Source organism: Nuphar pumila, chromosome 7 (genome assembly GCF_984573655.1).
Source record: "Nuphar pumila chromosome 7, dmNupPumi1.hap1.1, whole genome shotgun sequence".
NCBI classification, from domain to species: Eukaryota; Viridiplantae; Streptophyta; class Magnoliopsida; order Nymphaeales; family Nymphaeaceae; genus Nuphar; species Nuphar pumila.
In genome coordinates, this window is record NC_143255.1 from 119,932,902 (window position 1) to 119,955,176 (window position 22,275).

General features: G+C 37.2%; 2 protein-coding genes across 3 annotated transcripts; one reads left to right on the top strand and one right to left on the bottom strand.

Moving 5' to 3' along the window:
• Positions 1-1,756: 1,756 nt before the first annotated feature.
• LOC149833202 (proline-rich receptor-like kinase) lies at positions 1,757-2,293 on the top strand. Its single transcript, XM_090013384.1, has one exon. The coding sequence runs from the start codon at positions 1,757-1,759 to the stop codon at positions 2,291-2,293; it is 537 nt and encodes a 178-aa protein (XP_089869510.1).
• A 14,365-nt stretch (positions 2,294-16,658) lies between these two features.
• Positions 16,659-22,012, bottom strand: LOC149833203 (serine/threonine-protein kinase AFC2-like). 2 transcript variants are annotated; one of them, XM_090014980.1, is made up of 12 exons: positions 21,691-22,012; positions 19,934-20,126; positions 19,059-19,085; positions 18,790-18,943; positions 18,623-18,671; positions 18,412-18,526; positions 18,048-18,139; positions 17,786-17,945; positions 17,641-17,705; positions 17,450-17,547; positions 17,248-17,353; positions 16,659-17,142 (listed from the first exon to the last, which is right to left on the bottom strand). In XM_090014980.1, exons 1-12 carry the CDS (start codon positions 21,787-21,789, stop codon positions 16,996-16,998), a joined length of 1,305 nt encoding a protein of 434 aa, XP_089871106.1. In that variant the 5' UTR covers positions 21,790-22,012; the 3' UTR covers positions 16,659-16,995. The 2 variants fall into 2 exon arrangements, with proteins under 2 accessions (XP_089871106.1, XP_089871107.1); XM_090014981.1 differs by lacking the exon at positions 19,934-20,126 and having other exon boundaries at positions 21,691-21,796.
• Positions 22,013-22,275: the final 263 nt, after the last annotated feature.

Below are 22,275 nucleotides of genomic sequence, written 5' to 3' on the forward strand. Positions count from 1 at the left end.
GCAACAGTGTAATGCTGATGTGGCATCACACCTTAGTCATACATTAGTGCTGGGCCTTCTTGGTGACAATCTGGATGTTGGAAAATAATTTTTTTTTTTAACCATAGAAAAACCTGCTCTTTAATGCACTTAATCTCATTGTTGTAAAACCCAAGATCCCCCTCATCCACCACGCCCAACTTCCATCAATTTTCTAGAACTGACACTCTTTAAGTTGGGAGTCATGTTCCAGAATCGGGCTCGAATACTTTTTAAAGTACTCGGGTCACACAAAACAGAAAATCGATGTGCTTGCAGCAATTTTTCACGCAGCGTGTGGCCCAAGTACTTTGCAAAGTGTCTTTCATGATATGAAACACCATACCTTAATATCATAGATCTGAGAGGCACGGTTGTGTGTTCGGGGCAGAACACTTATATAAGAACGAGGGCAGTAGACTGGGCCCCCACTTTAATATGGGGCTCCCCATATTTATAGGTAGGGGCAGCCACAACGTGGGCCCCCTTAGTTGGGCAGAATGCTTTTATAAGTGTCACTTATATAAGCGTTCAATCTCCAACACTGGATCTGCTCACTAGATCTGATCACCAAATGCAAAACTAACACTTGGATCATGTTTGGCATATCATATTAATTATGTTCTCACGTTAATGTTTTGGGCTGACACCACCTTAAGATTGATTCTTATGGTACGACTAAACATGTGAATTTAGCAAATAAACTATGTGAAACACATCTATATGGTTAGAACTTAGATCTAACATTTGATGGCTAAAAAACCAGGAGTAGGGTCCGGGTATGGTGATAAATAATATGACCCAATTAACACCTGGATCCGGACCCAAAAGGCTTGATTAATACATAGACCCGAGTATAGTTTGTGAAATTTTATACCAGACCCGGACCCGAGTTCCGATTAAGACGTCATTTTTCAATGTAAAAATGATAAAAATATGGTTTTATCAGGTATGGTCCGGATCTCGTTCATGTAGTTCTTATCGGGTGCGGGTATGATTTTTCTTATAGTAGACCTTATTACACCCAGGTCCGGCCCAGATACTATACCCGAAAAATCTGGTCCAAACCTGGTTCTACCTGGGTCCAAACTGAACCCGACCCGCTGACACCCCAAACCAGGAGTAAACCACCATATGGTGTCATGGTCCAAAACCATAATAAATTTTGTTTTATATGTGTGTTTGCGCGCGCCAGAGAGAGAGAGAGCATCCAATTGCAATGACCCAAATCATTTTTTTGGGTTTCATTCCTTATACGTGCAAATGGTGGAACCACAGATGATGGAGCTGTAATGTCTTAACCTAGGGGTTTCAGACTCCAATCCCACCAAGGGCTATCCTTTGAAACGTTGTTTTCTCCATCCATTATTTCAAATTCTTTCATTTTGTTGTTATCCCCTTTGTATCAATGGTTTTTTGCCTTTATTGAAGACATCTTATTCATATGCATCCTTACCAAGAAAGCGATTGGAACAAATACTTTGCTCTCAGTGAAATCAATTGAAACTTAACGTAAACAAAACCCCAAGTTTGATTCCTTCTGCTTCTCACTCTTTCATCATACTCTTTCATCATGCAATACCTCAAGAATGAATAAGGGAAAAAAGAGAAGAAAAAGAACCACAAGACAATGGAAAAAGAGAAAGAAAAAAAGACAGAGCCTGAGACTCTCCCTCTTGAAATGAGAAGAGACCCCTTACTCCCTCACCCAGGCCGGACCGGTTTCTTCATTTGGCTAATGGCCATAATCTGTGCGATCATCGGGCTAATTATCATCCTAATCGGAATTGCAGTGCTGGTCATCTACCTCGCATACCGCCCAACCGTTCCACGACTTGACCTCCCTTCAGCGACTCTCAATGCCCTCTACATCGACACAGGCTCCCTCCTCAATGCCGATCTCACCTTCCTGATAAACTTCACCAACCATAACTCAAAGGTGCATGTCACGTTCCAATTCCTGTCGTTCGACCTCTACTTCGGGTCAACACTCATCGCGACACGAGCGGCCGATCCGTTCACCATGGAAAGTGGCGAGTCGGTCCTACAGAACATAGAGTTTGTCACAAGTGAAGTCCACCTTAAACCAGATGATGCGAAGGAGCTACAAAAGCAGGTAGTTGACAACAAGGTCAAGTTGGAGATTGATGGTTCTTTCAAGACTGGGTTTAAGTTGGGAAGGCTAAAGCGTATTTACCGTTGGACATACTCAAAATGTAAGTTGGTGTTTTCAGACCCTCCCAGTGGTGTGCTTGTTTCTCACAGCTGTGGCTAGTGAAGGTTGAGAGTGTATATGGCTAATTTGCAGTGAATAGGTTTACTTCTACGAGATAGGGAGGCCAGAATGATGTACTCTAGTCCCCCACATAAGATTGATCATATTTTTTTTTCTTTTTTCCTTTTTGTTACTGACAAAATTGAGTTAGTTTCCATGCCCACCAACGCTTATTGATAGTGAATAAGAATAAATATGAGGAAATTATGCATGCACACAAAAGCAATCTACCAAGAATATTAATCCCATTGTGGTCATGCATTGTTGTGCCATGTTCTTCTATTATTTTGATAGTCTAAAGAAAAATAAGAGGAAAGAAAAAACCATCACCAACCACACATTGGCTCGCCTCTGGTTGGTAAAACCCTTGAGGTCCCCCATGCCCACTAGGGAGTATACCTAGCTTCAACCATGCATAAGGGATGCCACAAGTGGGTTTTGAACATGTGACATCCGATCAACTTGGTGACATTCATAATTTTTTTGTTCATATTTAACCTGCCTATTGAAAATTTTGCTTAATTTAGTAGGTCAGGCAACTCAGATTGAACGACTGAGCTCGGAGCCATGCGCAAACGCGCTCTGTAATAGTTGCTTAACTTAGGATCAAGTCCTCGATGCAATGAGAAATCATGCAACTATGCTCCTAGAAAACAATTGAGCTTTCGCCTACTCGTGAAAATTTGGTCTACTATCTACACTATGTGAGAACGATCACTTGGACACGAACTACCTTGAACAACCTCTTGACTTGGAACGAATGATCTAGGTTTAAAATGGTTATGGATCTTGGGTTTATATATAGATATAGATCTAAACTGTAAGTGGGTATGGATCAGAACAGTAACTGAATCAGAATAGGAATTAGATCGAGATCTTAGTAATGGATGAAAAAATCAACTAGATTTGGATAGCAGATGGATGTAGATCCGAATAGCAACCCAATTTGGATATGAACTACAACTGGATTTGAATATCAAGATTAGATCCAAATTAAAACCGAATCTAGATCCAAATTGCAACTCTGAAACCAAAGAGAAGTGAGAGAGAGAAAGAGAGCAAAGCAGAGCTCATAGGAGAGGGAGCACTTAAAAAAAGGAGGGGAGGAGACATATGAGGATGAGAGAAATGGAGTTTATATAGGCCCCAACCTAAGGCCACCCATAACAGTCATAAAGAGTCATTAAAAGGTCAAAATGACCAACTATAAATGGGTCATCGCTGGCCAAAACGGCCACCCATAAAAGCCCAAATGGTTGGCTAAAGTGGGTGCCCAAATAAGGTTCAAAATGATCCTGAAAAGGTCAAGTTTGACCTTGATCGAGTCAAAAAATTCAACAGCCAACAAGTCAAGGTTAGGAGACAACTACTAGACCGTTTTGGACTATAAATGTTTATAAAAGTGTTGAACTTGGTCCAAACAAATCTGAATAAGAACCAGAAAGATTCAAAGAGAATTAATGTTGGGTTAAAGTCAATTGGTCAATGGTTGATTTTAGACTTAGATATTAGGCTCAAGGTCTAAATCCAAGGTCAAAGGTTAAAAGTCAAGAAGAATAAGTGGTGCACAAGCTCAAGATCTAATGCCCTTCAGGGCCTTGCACTTTTAAGGCACCACCCCTCTATATAAGGACAAGAGTTTTCCCAAAAACCTTCATTGTGTGACTAAAATTTTATAGATAATGCATTACCCACAAACTTAAGAAAATTTGAAAAATAGAAGAAATACATAAAAATAGTTTTCAGCTAAAATTCAACAGTACTTTACGTTGATCAAAACTATAGAAAATGACTCAAGAAGTTATTCATGAAGATTCAATGCATAAGTTAAGGTATTTTTTGGGTTTGAACCTCCCCATTAATGTTACTTAATCTAAGTCAGTATGGGATCTCAATAGCGTTAACTTTGAATTGAGAATCCTAATTAACTTTTCAGACACCGTAACACACATTTTTACTTCAAGTGATCATAGTGTGTCTACCAATGCATAGAAGTCGTACATTAAGGGTCATATGTTGTATCTCAAATTTAAGATTCAATGCATAGAAGTGTTTTAGAGACAAAGTCTCAGTCCCATAGAAGGCGACCCCTACCTTCACACTTACATCGGTAAGTCTATCAAGGGTGTAAACTTGTTTAAAAAAAAATCATCCATAAGGCTTATGTATCTTATTAAGAGTTCAATTCAAACTCAACTTCCGTATAAAGGTTTCGAGCACTTGCCATCAAGAATGAAAAAATTATAAAGTATTCAATCTGATCACTCATAGACTTGTTATTCATATTGAATCACTCATCATGGTTTAACCCTTATCATGTGATTGAGTTTTCATATAATTGCTTTTATAGACTTTAACTACATTCTCTTTGATGTCTTAAATACAATATCTTGAGAAAGTCTATTTGTCAACGAATTCACTAAGTTTTGACAAGATTTCACATATTCAATTGAGATTACTTCTTTCTTAAGTAAACTATTCACATAATTATGCTTTAAACTGATATGTCTAAATTTTTTACCATAAATATTACTTTTTACTTTGTATGTAGTTGTTTAACTATCGCAACGCATAGCAATCGAAAGTACTGGCTTATCTCCTAATGATATCTCTATTAAGAGATTCATTAGCTATTTAGCTTTCATACTAGATGATGTTAGTGCTATCAACTCTCTTTTTATTGTAGAATAGGTTATCACAGTTTATTTCTTAGATCCTCAAGCAATTGCTTCAAATCGAAAGATAAATATCCAGCCACTTGTGAATAACAACTCATTGGAATCAAAATTTCAGTTTGCATTATTATACCCTTCAAGTACAACAGTTCCCTTTCATATAATATTTTATATTCTAGAGTTTCTCTCAAGTACTTTAGGACTTGGTATATTGCATCTCAATACTCTTCTCCTGAGTTACTAGTATATCAGCTCAACTTGCTTATGTTTAAAGCTATGTCTGGTCTAGTTTTATTTATAGCATACATGAGACTGTCAATAATACTTGCATACTCCAATTGGGATATGCATCTTTCAGTGTTAGTCGATAGCTTAATACTAGGATCAATCGAAATAATAGCAGGCTTAGAATCACAATAATTATATTTTCTTAATATAGTGAGATTGAGTCAATGCATAACAATTGTCTAATCAGTTTAATATCAAGTATGACATCAGCTAAACTCGTTTTTTCATGTCAAATTTAGATGAAAGAAAATTTTTAATATTATTTATACATTCTATATTATTACTCATGATTAGCATATCATCGACGTAGAGACAAATAATTTCAACATGACTATTTTTTGCTTTGCTATATATGTATTTATCAAAGTCATGAATTCTAAAACCATATAAAATGATTACTTTTTCAAATTTCCCATGACACTGTTTAGGTGATTATTTTAGACTATACAATGACCTTAACAGTTTGCAAACTTTCTTTTCTTGATCGGGTGTTATGTAACCTTCTAGTTCCATATAAATTTCTTCTTCTAAAATGCCATTAAAAAAATAGTTTTGACATCTATTTGATGAATTTCAAAATTATAAATTAATGTCATAACCATAGTTCTAATAAATGCAATCCTACTTATAGGAACCTAGGTGTCAAAATAATCAAATGTGGGTTTTATTTGAAACCTTTAGCTACAAGTCTAGCTTTAAATTTTTTAATAGAGCCATCATTTCAAAGTTTTCTTTTGAAAATCTATTTGCATCTCAAAGGTTTAAAACCAGTGAGTAAATCAATCAAAATCAAAGCTTATTTTTTTATGATAGAATCTAATTCACTTTCTATGGCCTTTTTCTAAGAATGAGCAGTAGGAGAGGTCGTAGCTTTCGAAAAAGAAACAGGGTCTCTATCTATCATATAAAGATGAAAATTATGACCAGAATCTTTTGATTTTCTTGATCTTTTACTTCTTGGAATTTCAATATTTTCGAGCTCACAAATCTTTTTCCTTGGATTATTTTGATTAACTTTTGGAGCTTCAAGTGATTTTAAAGTTAAATCTTCTCTAAATTCGGCTTTGATAAATTCTAAAATCATTTTGGTTTCAATATCCATAAACTTATATATCTTACTATTTTGAGAATATCTAATAAAAACACATGTTCGGATTTTTTAACCTTGTTTGGTTAATTTTGGTTCAGTAAGCTTTACATAAGCAATACAACCATAAACTTTTAAATGACTTAAATTTATTTTTCTACATTTTCAAAGTTCATATAGTGTAGTGTTTGACCTAAAATATGAAACTCTATTTAGAATATAACATGAATTAAGCAATGCATCACACCACATATTATAATCTATACCAGAACTAATAAACATTGAATTAATCATGTCAATTAGAGTCATATTTTTACATTCAGCTATATCATTATGTTAAGTAGTATATGGATATTTTGAATATATATTTTATAAATTTTACAAAAATCAATAAACTCATTTAAAAGATATCCATCACCTTTATCATATCTAAAAGACTTTATTTTGCAATGATGAAAGTTTTCAACATCTGCTATAAAAATCTTAAATTTTTCAAATGATTCATCTTTTGTTTTCACGAGATAGACATCAACATATTTTGTGAAATCATCAATAAAGGTTATAAAATAATTATTATCCCCATAAGTTACTATTTTTTGAATCACATACAGCACTGTGTATTGAATCTAATAATTTATAAGTTCTTTAAACACTTTGAAATGACTTTTTCGCAAACTTTGCTTTAATACAAACATCATATTTTTAAAGATGTTCTGTTTTGCATTTAAGAATAAGTCATAAGTTACCCATGCTTCTCAAATATTTATAATTTGCATGTCCTAATCTAGCATACCAAAAATCATGAGTCAAGCATATAAACAAAAGCGGAATCACTTTGTTCATCAAATTGAGCTTGAACAACCCATTGGTGGCATAGTCCTTGCTCACAAACTTATGGTTCTTCGACAGTATAATACTGTCAGATTCTATTACAACTTTGAAACCATAAGTTGTAAGCAGATAGGTAGATACAAGATTTTTCGTGCTGATGAGTACATAATACACATTTTGAAGGGTTAAACATTTTTTATAAGTGAAGTGAAGTTTCACACTCTCTTTTTCTTAAACTTTAGTTTCATGTTTATCTCTCATATAAATCATATTGTATTATCCCATGATTTCATATGTTTTGAACATACTTTTATCATTACACGAATGGACCGTCAATCCAGAATCCACATACCACCATTTATCTGAATTAATCATAAATATCTCACTGACTACAGTTACTAAGTCATCATCAGGTTTATTAGATTTATTGTCATGAAATTCTTTCCTATGTCAGCATTCTCTCGCATAGTAACCCAGTTTTCCACAAGTATAGCAAGAAACGATTTCTCTTTTTAGCATCGTATATGGATTTTTTGCTCTTGTTCTTAAGTCTGTGTTTGAACTTTGGTTTTCGTTCAACCATGTTTACCTTATCACAAACTTCTTTTACTTCATATTTCTTATCTCAAGATTGAGCTTCTTCCTCGATTCTAAAATGTTGAAGAAGTTTTTCTAAGGTAAACTCTCTGTTTTTATGTTTCAATTTATTTTTATAATCTTTTCAAGATGAGAAAAATCTACCAATGATTGTAGCCACCAGAAATGATTCATCAAGATTCACACACTCATACTTGATCTGATTAGCTAAGATCTATATCACATGGGCTTGAGGTAGCAGTAGCTTATTATCGAAGAATTTGAAATTCATATACTTATTAACTAAAAACTTATGATTTTCTACACCCTTCATTTTTTTTGCTTGCTTTTAAGGGCTTCACACAACTTTTTTTGCAGTGTTGACTTCTAAGTAGATGTCGAACAGGGTGTCAAAGAGTGCATTAAATATGTGTCTGTGATACACAAAGTCATCTTGCTTCCACTTTAGTCTCTTGCGGTTTTCCGCAATGGTTTCATCCTCCCATCTCTTGCAATCATAAGGAAGATAAGAACCTTGTATTGTCATCATTTAAAATTGGTGTTAGCAAACTAGGACAACTTGGGCAGCTCCTAGTTTTCAACCTTCACAGTTGTCATTTTGCATAACTATCACTTGAAAATTATTAAAAATGTTGCTTAATTTAGTGGGTCAAGCATCTGAGATTGAACCAGAGAGCTTGAAGGCACGCATAAATGTTTGTCTTTCAAGCAATAGTTGCCCTACTTAGGATCAAGTCCTCAATGCAATGGGTACTTGCACACCTATGCTCACAGGATACAATCGAGCTTTCACCTACTCGCAAAAATTCAGTTCATGCCCTGCACTGGGTGAGACCGATCCCCTCGACACGAACTACCTTGAACATCCTCTTAACTTGGAAGGAACGATTTAGGTTCAAAATGGTTAGGGATTCTGAGTTCATATAAGAGTATAGATCCAAACTGCAAGTGGGTATGAATTCGAACAATACCCAAATCTAGATAGCAATTGAATTAGGGTCATAGTAATGCATCATAACATCAACTGGATTTAGATAGCAGATGGATCTAGTTTTGAATAGCAACTAGATATGTATCTAAACTACAATTGAATTTAGATCTCAAGATTGGATCTGAATTGGTACCAAATCTGGATTCGAACTGCAACTCTGAAACCAAAGATGAGAGAGAGAGAGCTCGGGAGAGAGGAAGAGAGGGCACTTGAGAGAGAGGGGAGATGAGAGAATTGAGTATAAGAGAAATGGGAGAGGGTTGGGGTTTATATAGGCTCCATCCCAAAGCTACCCATAAAAGTCATAAAGGACCTTTAAGAGGCCAAAAACAATGGGTCATCACATGCCAAAACGATCAGCCATAAAAGCTTAAATGGTGGGCTAAGTTAGGCGCCCAAAAAATATCGAAAATGATCTTGAAAGGGTTAAATTCAACCTTGACAGAGTCAAAAAAGTCAATGATCAACAAGTCAAGGATAAAGGGGCAGCTACTAGACTATTTTGAATCATAAATGCCTATGGAAAACCATTGGGCTTGATCCAAACGGATCTAGATAAGAACCAGAAAGATCTAAGGAGGATTAATGTTGGGTTAAAGTCAATTAATGTGTTGGTTAACGATCGATTTTAGACTTGGGGATTAGATCAATCCAAAATAATAAAAAGATAAGTCAATGACCAAACTCAAAACCCAAGTCCCAAGTTTTAAATCCAAAGTCAAAGGTCAAAAGTCAAGGGTCAAGGTGAAGATCAAGATTCAAGATCCAAGGTCCAAGAATACATGATGAACAAACCCAAGATCTAACGTTCTTTAGGGCCTTGCCCTTTAAGGCACCACTCCTCTATATAAGCACAAGAGTTTTCTAAAAAACCTTCAATGTGGGACTAAACTTTTGTAGATAACCCATTACCTACAAACTTTGAGAAATTTGAAAAAAACTACATTTAAATGACAGTAACCTTGTTTTAGGCCATTGCAAGTTCGAATCCCAATGTTATGGTTGTATACCTGGTAGGAGTTTGACTAACACCAGCTTTCTTTGCCAAAAAAATTTTATGGATTTGACGATCATCCAATATCTAGTGCATAAACTATTTGTAAGTGACCCTCGATCTATTTAGACACAAGTTTGAGAAGACGAAACAACTAGAGAGATTCATTTTTGGTTAATAGCCATGGGTCTCTACACCTCAGACAACTTGAATGGCCCAAAGAAATTTAAACCTAAACCTTAGGTAGGGACCTTTGCACTTATTCAAATTCTTGACTTTGAAAGAATGATCTAGGTTTGAAATGGTTATGGATCCAAGGTTTAGATATGGGTATAGATCCAAAATGCAATTGGGTATGAATCCAAACAATACCCGAAACTGGATAGCAATTGAATCAGGATCTTAGTAATGGATCAAAAGATCTAATAGATTTAAAGAGCAAATGGATCTAGATCTGAATAGCAACTGAATCTAAATCCGAAATATAACTTAATTTGGATATCAAAATTTGATCCCAACTAAAATTAGACCTGAATCCAAACTGCAACTCCAAAACCAAAGACGAGAGTGAGGGAGAGAGAGAAGAACAAAGCTCATGAAAGAGGGAAAGAACACTTAAGAGAGAGAGGAAAGCTACGAAAGTTGAAGATGAGATAAATGGAAGAGGGTTGGGGTTTATATAGACCCCAACCCGATGCCACTCATAAAGGTTATAAAAAGGTCATAAAGGGCCTTTAAGAGGCCAAAATCGTCAACTATAAATGAGTCATGACGGGCCAAAATGACCAGTCATAAAAGCCCAAACAGCTGGCTAAGGTGAGCACTCAAACAAGGTCGAATACGATCCTAAAAGGGTCAAGTTTGACCTTGATCAAGTTAAAAAGGTCATACAAATATTAGATCTATCCCAAATATTAAAAAGATAAGTCAAAACCCAAAGCCCAATGTCCAAATCTAAATTCAAAGTCAAAGGTTAAGGGTCAAGATCAAGAATCAAGGTCTAAGAACAAATGATGCATAAACCCAAGATCCAATGCCTTTGAAAGCCTTACCTTTAAAACACAACCCCTACAAGAGTTTTCCCAAAAACCTTCAAGGACTAAACTTTTGTAGAGAACAACCCATTACCCACAAACTAAAGAAAAATTGAAAAATAAAGAGAATACATAGGGACAATCCCCAAGCCTCGCCTAGGAGACACGGTTGCCTTATCAGTGTAGGAAAACATTAGGGCCCTATGCTTGCTTCTGATTACGCAATGGGTTACCGTTGCAGGAGTCAAACCTGCACTAACAGCCAAAGTATGCTCTAACTACACTAACCCCTTGACCTTACCATATGAGCAGAGCCCTGATGGGCATGTCCAAGAATGTCATGGAAGCCCCAATTTGTGTTTCCATTGTCTTACTAAATCCAATTTTAAATTGAAGTAACCTTGTTTTAGGCCATTGCAAGTTTGAATCCCAATGTTATGGCTGTATAAATGGTAAGAGTCTAACTACATCAGCTTTCTTTGTAAAAAAAAACTGTGGATCCGACGATCACCCAATATCAAGTGCATAAACTATTTGTAATTGCATCGATCTATTTAGACACAAGTTTGAGTAGATGAGACAGCTAGAGAGATTCGTTTTTGGTTAATAGTCCTGTGTCTCTACAACTTGGACAACTTGAATCTCCCAAAGAAATTTAAATGTAAACCACAGATAAGGACATTTGCTTTTATTCGGACTCTCGACATAAAGAAGCTAAAACGCTTTACCATTAGACTACATAGCCTTTACTTTTCCTTTCTAAGGCCCCATATTTGGCGCCCCATATTGTGGATGAACATATGTAGAAGTTAGTTCTGGGGATGACAGTTTAGAAATTCATCTCCAGATAAAGAAGTTAGAAAATTGTAACTTGAAAGAACTTTTAAACATTAATGGCGTGTTTGGAGCATTAGTTAAGGCCTTCTGAAGCATTATTTTTGTAGTAAAGGACCAACTTATCCTCGGCCTTCTAAATTGGGTCGGGTATAGGTTAAACACACCCAGCCCAACCTGAACCCAATTGAAGGTGGGTCCAGCCAACATGAACCCAACTGGAGGTGGGTAGGATCTTGGTCTGGTATACATTAAACCCACCCAGCCAAACCTGAACCCAACTGACGGTGGGTCGGGTCGGGTCGGGTCATAGGTCGGGCCAACCTGAACCCAACTTGAGGTGGGTCTGATCATGAGTCGAGCCAACCTGAACAACCTTTGGATTTTGTGTTTTCGACATAAAAACATTATTTTTTGAGATGTCAAAAACAAACACATTCTACCTGGGTTGGAACACAAAAAACAACCATTATGATATATAGGTAATGGATCAGGTCATATTTGAAACTGGGTTGACCTGTACCCATGAAAAACCAAAACCAGTACCAGCGTCAACACAGGTACAGCAGCCCTAAAAGAGTACCCATGTTACATAGTTGCAGGTAATAGTCTCGTTTCAAGAGTTCCTTCTCTAAACACAGTGGTAACTGAACAAATTATATAAGATCAAACGTTGGATTTTCAACTGTTAGAAGCCTTCGAAATCATGAATCATTCTGTAAAATCATATTTCAGTTTAGAAGCACTTCAAATTCATGAATCATTCTGCATAACCATATCTCAATGAAGAAGCAAAAAATAAACTAAGCAATCAGCAAATTCCAACACAGAATCATCGAACACGTTGCAAATGCAGAAAATTCCAAAATAACAACCATGAGCTCATTCTGAAAACAGAACTTTTTAAAGAAGACAAACATTGAGCAATAATGCAACAGGTAGAATGTGTGTTTTTTCCACATAAAAACAGGTAGAATGACAAAAAATTGCAGACAAAATGTGTTCGATGAAATAGTACAGCAAACTCACATTAAAAGGATGCATTGCCATATCATTTGTTGCTAGTTAAGGCATTGTCATTATGCAGCACTCACATTAAGACAATTGTGAGCTTCTACTTATCAAAGCTTATAAAAAATCAACAATACTTCAGCTATATTTTAACGATTTTGAAATACAACAAAATATGCCATGAGAAGAGTGTTGAGAATGACGATACCTTGTACAAGGGCCTATATTTTAATATCTAAATCATCATATTATTTTTAATTAAAAAATATCAGAAAAAAAGTGACTGCCAAAAAACTCATGTTACATAGCTCAGCAGTGAATTACAGAGATGGAAAGCAAATAACTGAGGATAGCCCACATTCAACAATCAATTACAAAGCTCAGCAGTGAATTACAGATATGGAAAGCAAATAACAGAGGATAGCCCACATTCAACAGTCAAATAAACTAAGCTCTCAGCATCCAAGCCTTCATTTTCTACAATCTCAGAAAGTACCGAATGCTTACACAGCCAGTGATCACTTTAGCATTCACAAAGAAGCTATATAAACAAATCAGCACATAATAGAGAAGAGATATTCACAATTCAAGCAACGAAATTTGCACACAGAATGTGTTTGATGAAATAGTACAGCAGACTGACATTAAAAGGATGCATTGCCATATCATTTGTTGCTAGTTAAGGCAATGTCATTATGCAGCACTCACATTAAGACAATCATATTGTTTTAAATTAAAAAATATCAGAAAAAAAGTATGCCAAAACACTCGTGTTACATAGCTCAGCAATGAATTACAGAGATGAAAAGCAAATAACAGAGGATAGCCCACATTCAACAGTCATTTTAATAAACCAGTACATTAGCAAAGGAAGCAAGGGATGAATGTGGTATCCATGGATGTGCAAGAGAGAGAGAGGTTATAAGTCCAAACATTTCCAAGAATCAAAGAATTTAACATTTACATCAATCAAAGACCATGGTAGGCGACTCAAAAGTGAAAATTACTGGCAGCATTAGACTCTATCATCCGAAGTCCAGCAATGATTTCAAATAAGAAGCTTCAAAGATGTTATAATGACCCATACCTTATTACATTTAATAATGGGGGAAAAGTATATGATGATAGAGTGGACAGGTAAGGCATGCATAATCATATGGTCAATAGTTTTTCCTCCTTTTTACAGGCTGAGGACTGGCATTGGTCGACATACCAAGGAATTAAAAACTTTTTATAGCAATTCATAATAAGATATTATATGACAAGTGATCAACTAATACAAAGGTGATCCTACAAATACACAAACAGGTCAAATTGAGCTAAAATCAGTCTGGATCCAAGCACTGATGGCATTGATGATCACTTGTCATATATGATGATAGAGTGGACAGGTAAGGCATGCATAATCATATGGTCAATAGTTTTTCCTCCTTTTTCCAGGCTGAGGACTGGCATTGGTCGACATACCAAGGAGTTAAAAACTTTTTATAGAAATTCATAATAAGATATTATATGACAAGTGATCAACTAATACAAATGTGATCGTACAAATACACAAACAGGTCAAATTGGGCATCAATCAGTCTGGATCCAAGCACTGATGGCATTGATGGTGTGGAGCCTTGTCAAGAGATGTTCAAGTTTAGCCATTTCTTGAGTTGAACATATAACTCCAGTTTGTTCAGAAATACACATTGCAAATGTTCATGCTTTTCTCTTTCAGAGATACTGAAAAGTCTCTCAAAACTGCAGACAGAGCAGGGAAAAGGTTGGGTCATGGCAATACAATTTTCTGGACATTTGAAGCCTATCAAGCAATAAACAAGAAAAAAAGAAAAGGTGTTGCCTATCCAGCTCATTTAAAGCGACACAATTGGCACAATGGATATAGCTTGTTCACTTACTGACAATGGACATTTCTTCTGAAAATTAATGGCAAAAGAATAGCATTTTGGCAATTCATTACCCATATAAACAGGTTGATTTCTTCCATGTCATGCTATTTAGCAGCTTGTAGAGTTAGCTGCTTTTAAATTTCAAAGAAATGTAGGATTCACGTTGTATGTTGTAACCATTTCTAAAATTTGAAAACTATTAAATTAGTAAAAACATGAACCATATCAGGTGGCTATTTTTGAAGGATAACATATAAACAAGGAAAATGACATCATGCTACTTCAGCAGATAGAAGAATGAAACATATATACAAGATGAACAAAACCATCCAAAAAGAATAATAAATAACTGTAGTAGTCACTTAACTGAGAGGAAAAAAAAGCATAATCAATAACCCTCACTGATCTGATCGCCCATGTTAAGACCAACAACCTTGATGACACCATCTGTTGAAGACATTCATCTGATGGAAATTCTTGCTACTGTTCACTCTGTCTAGCGTCAATGCAATGGTTGCTGGACGGAACCCTTTGGGGAGGTGGCCTCTGTCCGAGTGGCTCTACATTCTGTTGGTCGTTGCTGATGGGGAAGGTTAAAACCAACAGCTATCTGAAGAGTTGTGGGTACCAGCTCACTAGCAAGTGCAGGATGTGTAAACTAGAAGAGGAAACCCAGACCACCTCTTTCGTGATTGTGCTTTCATGAGATTCGTGAATTTCAAGACATGGGGGGGCCTGGGACTAGTTGGGCGTGATCATACCCCATTGAAAGATTAGTTGATCATATCCCATTGTTGGCTCGAGACCATTTAGCCAAAAGAATGCCACCAAACCCTAATCCACACCATGATGCATCCACCTCTGAAACCCTAACACTAGAAAGCGAAGCATGACGCATTCACCTCTGACACCTAACCCTAAAAAGTGAAACACGACGCATCCACCCCTGAAACTCTAAAAAAATACAAATAATCCCAAATACATGGAAACCCCTCAAATAACTCCATTCTCACCCAATTTTCTTAAGAAAAACATAAACCAAAATGGTGAATCGCAGTCAACCAAACCAGCAGTCAAAATAGAGAGTACCTGAGCGTCTTGCACCACAGTCAACGATGAATCGCAGTCGAGCGACTTGCAAGAAAAGCGGATGGTGAATCACAATCAAGAGTCACGAAGGCAACCTAATACGTTTTGGTATTTATGTAGATGCCAAAACGTAATTTTGTGGCTTTTGCAGGGCTATTCTCTCTCCCTGCTCTTTCCGAAGAGCTTTTCCCCATGACCAGATCATGAAAGGGGCATTTTTTATGCCCCTTTGATGATATATGGTCATGGGGCAATAAAAATAATCTATAGTATGAAATATAAGGGGATAGAATTTTGTATGTGTCATGTTTAAAATATTTGGGTAAAAAATAGAGTTATCTAGGGTATATTTATAATCTGGGTTTAAAGTGAAATTTTTTACCCAAATATTTTTAGACATGACACGTAAAAAATTCTATCCCCCTTGTATTACATACTATAGTTTATTTTTATTGCCCCATGACCAGATCATCAAAGGGGCATTCCGCAAACAGGCCTTAAGAAGGGGCGCCAAACACGTCCTTACTCAAAGTTGGATACCACCTCTTTGATTGTTGAATGTAATTTACTTTGATGATCACATTCTACAGGTTGCTCACCCTTCATCTATACTCCTTACTAGTCCTTCATGGATTAGATTAGAAAAGAGTTATCAGGTGAAAGGCACATCTAACGATAAGATGCCGGTCATCCATGAAACGAACAGCAACCCAAACACCAACATTTTTCCTTGTTTTTCAGCCGTTTATTTTTGGTGCTTTAGATGTCCATCAAGAAGATGAACGGCTACGAAATTTTTTGATAACCACCTGAGACATGAACAATCTAACCATGGCCGTCTGGGCGTTCAACGCGTGGATTAACGGCATCCAAAGCCAGAGGGGACTCTGACCTAACCCAAGACAAAACAATCCAAACCATGGTGTTCTGACCTGAACCTCTCACATAAGAAACATACAGTCACAGTTTTTGCCAACCACAATATAATAAAAAAAACCCACCACAAACATGACACATTGCAAAACTGGAACCCAAGGGAGAAAAGAAAACCGATTCGCAAAATCTGTATAATTCGATAACACAAGGACCTGCATTGGCGACACGCCCACAAGGACAAATCAATAACACAAAGTAGCAGGCAACCGGGGTATCGGATTCACATGGCGGTAGTAAGTATACTGTATTACATTTTCCAAGTAGAAACAAGTCACCCAACGCAGTCCAGGAAAGAGCTCGACACGGCTCTGCTATACAGTTAATGCGAAGTCCGAGGCAAGGACCAGAGCCTCCAAGCATCGATTACGGACTTCAGGCCCGCCCAATGCCCCTTTCTTGCATCAATCACGACCACCAGTTAGTTAGCTTCACTTGGATTTTTATAACCTTCTTTGCTCCCTGCTGAAGAAGGGATGCCTTAGGGCTTCAGGAGCTGTGAGCCGATCCGCAGGGTCGTATTTAAGAAGGCCCTGCAAGAGGTCGATCAAGTCCCCAGCTGAATGGTCCACGTGAAGCATTATAAGGTTCTGCAGTTGAACACATAAATAAACATAAATAAATGATGCAGTAAAACAACCACCACATCACTGACGACCTTGAATTTACAAGTAGAGGAAGAAAAGAATGAATACCTGTAGCCGAGGTAGCTTTGAGACCGCTTTGATGCTTTCTCTTGAGGTTGCACCTTCCGGCCAGTCCAACCTCGTGCCTCGCCTCACATACTTCTCAGCATGACGGCTGCAACACAACCACCAACCAAAGCCTCAACAAACGAAAGGGGAGGAACCAAAGAGAAAGAAACATGTAAACCCACGAAATGGAAAAGATCTTAACTCTACTTTCTTCAAAATATGCTGCGGAAATGGACCCAGCACCCTCTCCATCATTGCCAAATGCTCCAAATTCTCATGGGTCTGAAACAAAGCTTCGCCCTGCACAGCAACAACCAACAAGATTAATTTGGCCTATGCGGTACCAAACCGCCCAAAATCAGAGTTGAAATTTCAAGGGGAGCAGCAGCTTACAGAGCAGAGCTCCACAAGAATACACCCAACGCTCCAGATATCACAAGGGTAGCTCCATCCCGTCCCTAGAAAACATTGAACATAATTGAGTGACAGTAGATGAATAGGAAACAGCATTGGCGTCAGATAAAAATCCATTGCATACCCAGAATAACCTCTGGCGCACGGTAATGTCGTGTAGATACAACATAGTTATGGTCTTGATGATCATAGGTGGTGCTACCAAAATCAATCACCTTTATTGCACTTGACTTCGGCAACCGCTTGAAGTATGACCCATCCTTGGGAGATCGAGATGATGATCCCTGCAAAGCATTTTTACAATAACTAGGTCGACCTTGCACAAACAACCAAAGGGAAATAACATAAGAAACAATCACTGGCCAGCAACAAGTGTCAAAGGGCACCTTATAGTCTGGAACTTTGACGTAATCGGAAGAAACAAATAGTATGTTTTCAGGCTTCAGATCGGTATGTATAAGGCACAAATCATGCATAACTGCAGAGAGAAAAAACACAACAAAACGATCAATCCCGAACCAAATCAATACACACACCCTTACCACTAGCCAATTGAGCATAACCATTTTCAATGAACATAAACCACACACAATTGATCAAGATCGTTGATTTTAAGTCACAAATACCATGTTTGTGTACCCAAATAAAACAGAACCTCAAACCCTCGCTAATGATGAAAGGCATGCATGCAGAGTAGTTAAGCCTTCAATGCTAAATATAAAAGAAGATGGTGGAAGCAAGGCTACACACATGCTACACATTCCAACAGTTGTCTGCCAAGCTCGCGAACTAGGTCAATGGGAAATGAGCGATAATTGTTTTTCCGTAGAAAATCATATAAGCTTGGCCCAAGCTTCTCAAATACCTGTTAAAACCATTTAAATCCACCCACAAATCTTAACACCCAAAATTTTGGGATATTGGGTAATCAACAATCAGACAAATACCATCAAATACTTACAATACAGATATGATTACGATAGTCAAACCAGTTCCGTATTTGCACACAACTGCAAAGAATAAACCAGCTTATACAAACTTTACCTTAAATTATTTTGAGGCAAGAATGAATATAAAAGGCAGGATTGAGAGTTTCTACAAAAGTAGACAAAAAGCAAAGGCACTTACAGGCCACCATTCCTATCCTGCTTTGCAAGCTTTTGTAGCACATCGATTTCAATCATAGCAGCCTCCCTGTACTTCTTGATTCCACGGACAATCTTAACAGCAACCATTTCTTTTGTTTCTCGGTCCCAACATTCCAAAACTTGGCCAAATGTGCCTGAAAATAGTGTCAAAGAAAGAGCATAAAATTGATACACAAATACACCCAAAGAATCAATACGATCCAAAAAGATTAGAAGGTGCAAAGTAAAAATATCATATGCATTACTAACCTTCACCCATCTTGCTGTGGATCCTATCTGCAGAACATTAAAAACATAAATGTTAGATAACATCAACAAACCAAAGACAGCACAGACAATTATAGATCAGCTAATGTGAAGCTCGCATTACAACAATATGGCAAGACAATCAACAGAACATGAAATATCAAATGCCCTTTGACTTTGGAATTTTTGGTGCAAAATAGAAACCACAAAAATTCAATTGGGTAACAGCTAAAACAGTTTCCAATGTTGTAAGAAAGTAAAAATGACGCCATGCAAGAAAAGACCACATGGAGTCATGTATGACTGTGACACTGACTCCTCCAGGACCATGGACAAACCAACTATATCAGAAACCACATTTGCCCTAAAGTGTGCATAAGTTTACATTCTCGAAGGGAAAATGGTTCACCTTGACGGACCTTGAAAATGGTTTATAAAAGAATATGTACTAAAATTATGAATATAGAAGAAAAAATGTTGAAAAAAAAAGTATTGTATATTTCTTGATAGAATCTTTTCACCTTGACCAACCTTAAAATAACAAAGAGAATGGCTCACCAAAAAAAGTTTAGAATGATATAGAACAAAGGAAAAAATTTGAAAAGAAAATATAGCATTAGGGTTGCACACATGTAATAGTTAAGGCCACCCAACCAACAAGCAAAAAGAAACTTTAGAAATCAAATAGAAGACCAACCAGGGGGAAACTGTCACAAAGACAAACCAAATATCAAGCTATGGCCTCATAAAAGCTAATTAATAAAAACCAAATCAGGCATTGACAAGGCCTTGTAACCAATCAACCAAGAGAACATACAAAAATGGCTAACAATCGTGCAAATGAAAGGGATACAGCAATGGTGATTAGGTGTATTTACAGCGAGAAGTTAAATTTTCCCCAAGCGCAAACATGTAATGCCCATCCTTGTCATCATCTCGCCAAGGGGGGGAACCATTTCGAGCTACGCCCTTGAGATACATAGATGAATAAGTATGGTCTGAGGGTGCCCTTGACGATGAAAAGCTCGTTCCATGCCCAACTTCTTGCCCACAAAATATTCCAGGCTGAGCCTACACACAGCCATCCATTCATTTTTTCGCTCAACAAATAAAAGCATAATCCTTTCCCCTTCACCCACTTTCATCAGTTTCATACTAACTACAGCATTTCATTATGGTAAACATTAAAAACAGCCCGAACAGAAAAAAAAAGAAACTTACAGCCAAAAGAGAACTTACTTCCACCTTCCAAAAAAAACTAGATGAACAGATTAAACAGACAGATTTCAATAAAAAATTTAACTAGAACAAGGTATATCAGTAGCATAAATCTCAATGTAAACAGTAACAGCAAGCCTGCAGTAAGCGCTGCTACCATACGTGCACATCACTAGAACCTATTCATCCTGTAGGGAACTGTACCACAGCACACGACACATTCTGCCATGAAAACATGTTCCCCAGTCCTCAGACTCCCACTGAAACCACATATACATAATTCGTGCAAGTTGATCTGGGATCGACTGGGAGTCACCGACGACCACATTCAAGGACCAATCCAAGAATAGGGTTTCTGCAAACCTGACTAATATTGTTTGTTTTATTATTTTCCTATTTCATCTATAAGAATTACCGCCAGACCTTAAAACAAATACCATCGACTGAGTAAAAAATCCAAATCTACCTAACCAAAGCAAACCCATCATGCTCTAAGGTTCTTCTTGGAATTGCAAAACAGAAAAAAGAAGATATAAACGGACACATATCCCTAGAACATAACATATCAAAAACCACGAACATGTTCATCCAACAAATAGACATATGGCGGTTTTATCTACGAGAAGGTAAGAGAGATCCGGCAAGAAATTTCACAAAGTTAGAACAAAAGACAACCCTGGACCAAAAAGGAATATCAAGCTGTAGATCCGCACAATCGACGAGCAAGAGGAGAGGAAAATAGGCATAAACAAACGCAAATAAACACCAAAACAACACAAACGAAGGATACGGCTAGAGATCTAAAAATACAAAGCAAGATCCGGTAAAAAAATGAGTCACTAGAACATGAGGACTAGAAATATGAGAACTACCATGTGAATCGCGATTTTCATGGATTTTTTAATCATTTCTCTTAAATCTAACTGTACCGGTTCCATCTACATGATTGATTTTACAAGGACCAGCACTTGAATCACCCGATTATGATGCATAAACATGTTATTTAAGGCTTACAAATCAACGGTCCATAGTCTTCATATAAAATTCGTATTTTTTCATCAAAAAATACACGATCCAACAGCTGATTCCAATCAAATTTACCATGACGAACACACCTGCATGGTTGGATTTGCAAATAAGGTAGTTCTCATATATATAATCATATTCAAGTGACTCAAAGAAAGGACTCACTGTTTCGGTAATAGATTTTAACAAATTTCATCCAACGCAAAGAAACCATAGAATAATGAAAACCGAGGTTGCAGCCACGGATCCGAAAACCCAACACAGACTGGATGAAGAAGTAACAAGAATAACCCCAAATATTGATAAAGACCTTAAAAAAACCCTATCAAATCCCTTATAATCAACGGGAAAAGGAAAAGAGATAGAGAGAGAGATCAGATAAGAAGGGCACCTTAGGAACCTGAGTAACGTCCCATCCTAACCTTGGCCTCTTCCTGGGGCGCCTATCCATGTGCGTGTGAGGAAACTCCGTAATGCATTCCATCTCCATCCTGACTTCCGTTTGCTTTATCTCTTCCTTTCTGTTGTTTCCTGGAGAAGGAAAAAGAACGAGAGAAGAAGACGAAGAGACCCTAGATCAAGATCCAGAGAGAAGAAGACGAAGAGAAAACCCTAGATCAGGTACGAAGGAGAACAGGGAGAAAAAACGATCGAAGAAGAAGACGATGATGAAACCCTAGATCGGACGAAGGAGAAGGAGCGAGAGAACGATGGGGAGGAAAAAGAAGACGACGAAACCCTAAAAAGGAATCGTGAGGCGGTAGTTGGCTGCTTATCTGTACCTGAGTAAATTACCAAAACACACCTGTACTTTTCATCTTGGCCGAAAATATTCATACCCTTTTCTAAAACGAGAGAATCGCCGGGTTGCGTGGGTCGAGGGCATCTCTGTCTTTGACTTTAAAGAAACGTATTTTCGAGTCTTTTTCCGAGGACATTGCGGAAACCCTAGCTTTGACGAAACTCCTAACCAAGG

Excerpts from the sequence above, each read along its gene's own strand:
- LOC149833202 (XM_090013384.1), top strand. The coding sequence starts at position 1,757 with ATGGCCATAATCTGTGCGATCATCGGGCTAATTATCATCCTAATCGGA.
- LOC149833203 (XM_090014980.1), bottom strand. The coding sequence starts at position 21,789 with ATGGAGATGGAATGCATTACGGAGTTTCCTCACACGCACATGGATAGG. Across the intron at positions 18,672-18,789 it reads CAGGATAGGAATGGTGGCCT|TTGTGTGCAAATACGGAACT; the intron begins GTAAGTGCCTTT and ends TATTCTTTGCAG. Across the intron at positions 17,946-18,047 it reads TCAAAGTTCCAGACTATAAG|GGATCATCATCTCGATCTCC; the intron begins GTGCCCTTTGAC and ends AATGCTTTGCAG.